Source organism: Octodon degus, unplaced genomic scaffold (assembly GCF_000260255.1).
Source record: "Octodon degus isolate 3935 unplaced genomic scaffold, OctDeg1.0 scaffold00091, whole genome shotgun sequence".
NCBI lineage: Eukaryota > Metazoa > Chordata > Mammalia > Rodentia > Octodontidae > Octodon > Octodon degus.
Window position 1 is genome coordinate 2654935 of NW_004524667.1, and position 6913 is coordinate 2661847.

General features: G+C 45.7%; 1 protein-coding gene across 1 annotated transcript in view; it reads right to left on the reverse strand.

The window, feature by feature from the left end:
- The window catches only part of Tcf24 (transcription factor 24), a 13784-nt gene extending 11030 nt beyond the window's left edge, over positions 1–2754 (reverse strand). The window contains exons 1-2 of the mRNA XM_004637567.2: positions 2515–2754; positions 1635–2041 (exon numbers count right to left, since the gene is read on the reverse strand). Of these exons, the coding sequence (XP_004637624.1) occupies positions 1635–2018 (384 nt within the window). The 5' untranslated portion in view covers positions 2019–2041; positions 2515–2754. The remainder of the gene's footprint in view (positions 1–1634; positions 2042–2514) is intronic.
- Between the last annotated feature and the right edge of the window lie 4159 nt (positions 2755–6913).

Genomic DNA, 6913 nt, shown 5'->3' on the forward strand with positions numbered 1-6913 from the left:
GAGCCATCTCACCAGCCCCTAGATTTAATTTTTCTTAAAATAGTATGACTACAAAAATATTTGGTAAATAAATCAAATACATAAAAGGTTAAGATGATGATGATGATGATGACGATGATGATGATGATGAAGATGATGAAGATGATTTTCCCAGGGATCAAACTCAGGGCTGTGCTTGCCAGGCAGGTGCTTATGCCACTGAGCTATCTCCCCAGATAAGCTCATTAATATATTTGAATACTGATGCTTCTAATATTTCTCATTAAAGAAAACACTGAAACTACAGTGAAAACTGATTTCTCATGCTGAATTATATCTCACACAAAGGATGCATTTAATATAGCTTTTTGTATTAAAATCTACTTAATGTTAAAAGTTTCCTAGAGCAAACTTATAATAGTGGTATATTTGAATAGTAATCTGAAACACACTAATACAAAGCCCTTTAAAATGAATGATGGTTTTCAGTTGAAACTGTAAAACTCAGCTACAGGATGCAGATCTATCATAAGTAATAATATTTCATTTTTATATGTAATATTTGAAAGAGTTTAAGTCTATCATCATGCAGATTATATTTGAAAAGTAAATTTTATTAACTCTCACCCAACTGTAGTAAGCACAGTTAGAGTGTGATTTATCATATTTCAACAATGATCATCCAATAATTTATTGGACACTGATAGGCATAAGGTTAAATCCTGATTTTTTTTTATTTGTGTTAAAATTTGAAAATGTAGGTTTAGTAAATACAGAGAGGACCGTATATTTTGAAAAGAAAGCCAGATCAATGGAAGGTTTCCAAACAACCAAATTAAAGAGAAAAGCATGATGCAGAGACTGTTGCAACACTGATAATACAGCATAGCCATATAGACCATATTAAATGATCATTCTACTTATATGTGAAAAATTATGCCAAATGGATATTTTGCTAGTTTCTTACATTTCAAAATATGAATACAGCGTTTAATCAATTCTTTCAACATGCTAATTTATTATGAAAATGAAATAAAACATAATTTTTCTAATGTTCTGACTAGGTGTCTAGTCCATGATATTTAACCTTTGTTTGAATTGACTGAAATTTTATTCCATAAGGATGCAGAATGGTTTATTGTTCTTACTATTTTTACCAAAAAATTCTCTACAGTTTTCTTGGGATTATTTAAGAGCAGATAATTCCATGAGTCTGTTTAATTTGTAAAACCTTTCAAACATTCCATGAAAAATACAATGGAAATGTAATGATGTAAACTAAAAACACTTAAAAACTTTCAAAGGATCATAAATGTAATTCAGGTACTACAAATTATAAGGATGTGCAGCCAAGTCCCTCACATCTCACCTTAAAATATGCAAAAATCCTTAGGCTGCCAACCTGTAAGCACCAGGAGACACCTTACACAAGCCACCCAGGCTTTAACCACATCCTCCACTCCCTTCCCTGCCTGCCTGCAAAGTTAAGCAGCAGTCTAGCTCTGTCGGGGGTTTGGCACCAGGTACTTTTCTGATCTGTTCCCTTTTCACCTTGGGTAAGGATGAAAGGTCAGTGGCACCTGCCAGGGAGTGACAGACACGGTTAAGATGTCCAGGTCTCTGTTCTAGCCCCACAGTGTACATTGCCTGCCTACCTTGACTGGGTGCAGGTAGCCGTCTCCACGCAAAGTGCCCAGACTCGGGTCTGCTGCCACCTCGGCGTCGTCCTGCAGGCTGCGGGTAAGATGCGCGATGTAGGTGGTGGCCAGCAGCAGCACGTCCAGCTTGGACAGCTTGGTGTCGGGTGGCACCGACGGCAGCGTGCGCTGCAGCTCGAGGAAGGCGTGCCGCAGAGTCTGCACGCGGCTCCGCTCCCGCGCCGCGTTCGCTGCAGCGGGCCGCCCACCCCCGGAGCGTGCTCCGACCCCGAGGCCCGGCGGCTCGGGGCGCCCTGGGCTCTGGGCTCGGGAGCTGGAGGCCGGGGGCGCGGGCTCCGCGCTGGCGCTCAGCGGGCTGCTCGCTGGACCGCCGCGGTCCATGGTAGCGTCCAGCGCTGCGCACGCTGCAAAGGACCGAAGGCGTGATGAGGGCCGGCGCGGCCGGGGCTGAACTCGAGGGGCGCAGCCCTAGCGTTCACGCTGCCCGAGGGACCCGCGTTCGTTTCGCCTGGGGAGTGTCTGGCCTTCCCGGGCTCGGGGCGGGCATTCGGGACAGAGAGTTTCTGAGCTCCTCGGAATGAGGAGGGGCGCGGTGGAGTTCTCATAAATTAGGCGCAAGGGTCACCCGGCCACGGAACAAGGATTTCGGGGGCACACCCCGAACTGGGCGTCGTTTGGAAGTCGGGAAGGTTGCCCCTCCAGCCCCGCGGAGAAAGGGGAGCAGGTCATTGTCAGGGACGGCGAAGCGAGGTGGCGCGGGCCGCCCTCGGTCATTCGCACTCCGAAGAGCGGAGGACCTCAGGCCTCCCTGGGACCACGACAGCCGCCACCGCTCTGACCGGGAACGGCGCGGCGCGGGTCGGTTCAGGATTCTCACCTTTCCTGGAGCAGCGGTGCGGGGATCGGCTGCACCGTGCGAGTGGGCAAGGGGCGTCGCACCCGGTCGGCGAGGCCAGGGCAGTGCTGGTCACCGAGGGCTGCCTCCAACCCGTGGCGGGTCTCGCCTTTTCTGGAGGCGTCCCGGAGGCCACGCCTGGGTGTTCTGGTCCACGAATGCACGTCGGGCGCAGGTCAGAGCCCAGTACCCGGGCTACACTGAGGGAGGCGGCTGTGCAGAGCGGTCCCCTCGGCAGAGCTAGAGTCATTAATCAAACCGTCTGGGGGCGGGGCCAAGACGGGGCGGGGCCAAGACGGGGCGGGGCCAGGTCGGCTTCCACTGGCCGGACTGGCGCTGCGCCCAGGTCTCCCCCGCGCAGCGAGCGGCTCCTCAGGCGCCCGCGGCGTCGGTGCGGCGGGGGCCAGGGCCGGAGCTCGAGGCCCAGCCGTGGGAGTCCCCGCTCCTCCCGCGGCCCTGGCCCCAGCGCCCACTCTGACTCCAGGTGCCTTCCGGGGCGCCGGGCTGAGGCGGGAACGCTGCCGTTTGCTTCGGCGTGGCACTCAACTTTCTGTGAGGGAGTGTGCCGCGTCCCGAGCGCTGGCCTCTTGTCCACCCACCACAGGTAAACATTTCCCGCTGTCGCGCTGACGTCCAGCCCCGGCCTCTCGCCGCGGTACTCCGGGAGCTGTTCCGGGAGCGCTCGCAGACCTCGAGGGCGCGGGCCCGGCCGGCGGCTTCCGTTGCCCCGCGGGCGTCAGGCGTCAGGTTTTCGCGTCCTGGTTCGGGCGTGAGGGTCCCTCCCGGAGCGCACCTGTGGGCCGCAGCGAGTGCCGAAGGCCGCCACCGGGAAGCCTCGCGCGGCGCTGCACCCCGCGCCGGGGCGGCGGCCCGGCAGGGACTTCGCGAGTGAAGTTCGGTGGACTCCCAGAACTTTCTAGCAACACAGTTAGGACAAACTTGAAACGACAAAAACGGGGCATTTTGTTCTCTTTCGAATCAAAACGGAATTTCAAATTCAAAATATCACGGAAAGCTGCGAACGTTGGCTGACGCCTGTAATCCCAGCTACTAGGAACTGAAGCAGGAGGAACATAAATTCTAGGCTAGCCTGGGCAATTTAGGGACACTCGGTCTTACAATTTAAAATAAAGGGCTAGTGATGTAGTTCTTAGTACAACACTTGCCTAACACATGCGAAATCCTGCGTTAAATTCTCGGTACTGGGGTAAGAAAAGTCAGTGCCCTCGTATATGTTGCTGAATATTTTCCATTAGTTTTCTAACTTTCCAAAAAGGTATTACCAAACAATATGCAGTAAGCACTTGTTTCAGGTGTATGTTCCCGTGCACACAGTAGGTATTTTAGTGAAACAGAGTGATCATCAGGCTTGAATCTCAGTACTCATATAGTACTTGTAGTTAGATTTACATTTTAGAAAGAAGCACAGCCAAAATCCGTTGATTCAAAAGTACTTCTATTGAATAAGAAAACAGAACTTTATTTTCCCAATAAGTAGTACACACTGAGTAGTAAGATCCTTGACCTCACACGTGGAAACCAAAGTTTCCGCTTCTAAAAAGATCAAATAAGAATTTAAAGTACATATTGATACCAGAACACCACAAACGCTCAAAAGATGTCTAGTTCTATGAAGTTTTAAAAAATCAGATCATGTGAGGCTGAATTTACTCATTTTCCATACGTACTTGGTGAGGTTAATGTATGTCTTTTTGTTGTTAGAAAGCTTTCAGATCCCTTCAAAAAAGAGATGCCCATTTTTGAAGGAGGGAGGGAGGGAGGGAGGGAGGGAGAGAGAGAGAGAGAGAGAGAGAGAGAGAGAGAGAGAGAGAGAGACCCAGTGTTTAATTGCTTTAAAAATGAAGTAAACAAGGTGCTTCACTGCCAAAAAAGCAAGAAGACTTTCTTTTGCTAATGGTGACTAGACAGTGGTTGTGTTGCCCAGCAGTTAGGTAATAGTGAAAGGACCAATGTTAACAGTCCCAACTATGTGTGTCACTCCACTGACCTACCTTTTGCCATTCCAAGCAGCCTCTCTGAAGCCTCTGATCATTTTTTGGACTTTTATTAATAAATGTATACAGTACCTAATGGTTGTATTCACTGTAGATAATACATTTCAGTTTCTTTCTTCCCTCTTCTTTCATCCCCCTTTTTATTTTTCTAGCATCAGACTTGTTTATTTCCCTATAAAGTTAATTATCATATATACTGATTGAAAAACCAGACTAATAGGCCAAAAAACATGTATAACATGTAAGAAAATTGTATTAATTCAAGGTTCACTTTTAGATACATTATCTGCACTGGATTATAATACCTTTTTTTCTTTTTCCTATTATCTGTCTTTTATTTAATACTTTATTGATTATTTTAATATAAGAGAAATGCACATTATTTAATCTTGTGTGTCTGAATTACTTATCATGGTCTCAAGGTGTGTCCATTGTCCTACAAATGACTGGTTTATCATTTTTTAGAGCAGAGTAGTACTCCCTTGTATGTATGTAGTTACCACGTTTTTTTATCCATTTATCTGCTAATGGACATATAGGGCCGACCAGATAGCCCAGCAGACTAAAGCACCTGCTTAGGCAGAGCATAGTGGCCAGGGTTTGATCCCTCTTGTGCCGTACTGGCCTGCTCCCAGGGCATGCTGAGATAAGGGTTGAAACTGGGGGTGGTGGCACAAGCCTGCAATCCCAATGCTTGGGAGGCTGAAAACAGGAGAATCACTACAAGTCTGATCTACATAGTGAGACCCTGTAGACCCTGTATTAAATACATAAAAAAAATAGTATGGACATATAAACTATTTCCAGGATTAGGCTGTTAGGAATTGCACTGCTATAAACATGGGTATGCATACATCACTGTTTTATGATGTTTTTAACTCTTTTTGGAAAAAAACTGAAAAGGAGAATAGCTGAGTCACATAGAATTTCTACTTTTAATTTTTTATGGAGTCTTCATACTGGTTTACATATTTGTTGTATCAGTTTACAGTCCTACTAACAATTGAGAAGTGTGTGACTGTGGAACGGATTTGTGGTGCAATGCTAAGATCAAGGCCTTAATGCTATGATTAAGGCCTGAGTCATACTCACCCTGTGTATCTTGGATAAGGGCTGTGGTTGTTCCTTAGCTGCTTTTCTAACTTCTGCGCATCACAAACTGTTTCTCTTCTGCAATGCTTATCTGCCATGCCACTTTACCTTGGAGCTAGCTGATTATGAACTGAAACCTCTACAAACCATGAGCAAGAAGGAAAGTAACTAAGACAAGTCCTGATTCTGACTCAATATTTACAGGTAAATTCAAATCCTGAGATTTCTATTACTATATAATTAGTAAAAAGTGTCATGTGTTAGATACTTTATATGTAGTAAGTGCTTTGAAGGTATTTTCTCATCTGTCTTTACAAAAACTCTGAAGATTTTAAATTTTACAGTAGATAAAGTAGAGCTCAAGGGCCGGCCAAATAGCTCAGCCAATTAAAGTGCCTGCAAGCAGTGACAGAGCCCAAGGGCCTGCTGAGCCGGCCCCACCCCCCCAGGGCGTGCTGAGATGGCCCTTGAGACCGGGTGTGGTGACATGCACCTGTAATCCCAGCTCTTGGCAGGCTGTAAACAGGTGGATCACTACAAGTCCAATCTAGTAGTGAGACCCTGAACACCCTGTAGACCCTTCCCTAAAAAAAAAAGAAAAGAAAAAGTAGAGCTCTGATCAGGTACTTGTCCAAGGTCACATAGCTTTTGAGTGGCTGAGAATTTTTATATTTATTTATTTATTTATTTATTTATTCATTTATTTATTTTTGGCTGGATCAGCCCACCCTGAGGGAGGGTTTTGCATGGCATGTGGTGCTGGGGATTGAACCATGGTCCCCTGCGCTTGCCTAAATTTGCCGAAGCAAGCATTTTAGACCACTGAACTATCTCACCAGCCCTGAAAATTTTTAAATAGAGCACCTTAACACTTGTGCTTATTGCTATAATGCTTAAAATTTGTATTTTAAACTTGCAAAACATTTTTATATCTATTATGTTTTTGCATTTATTTAAATGCATACTTCAAATAATTTTAATTTTTACTAGTCCAAATATTACCTCATGGTGTCTTTCTTTGGAATTTTCATTGTCTAGTTTTCCAACATGGCTTTAGAGTATATTAGATTTTCTTTCATTGAGTGATGTTTTGGTCCTAAGAGTTATTCTTTAGTAATTTTTCCTAAATGAGTCAGGTTGTAATGTTAAATTGGTAAGATTTTCTTTTACAATTCAAAATATGTCACATAGGGGTCAGTGAGATATCTCAGTGGGTTAAAACACCTGCTTAGGCAAGCTTAGGCAAACGAAGGAACTGTGGTTCGATCCCCAGC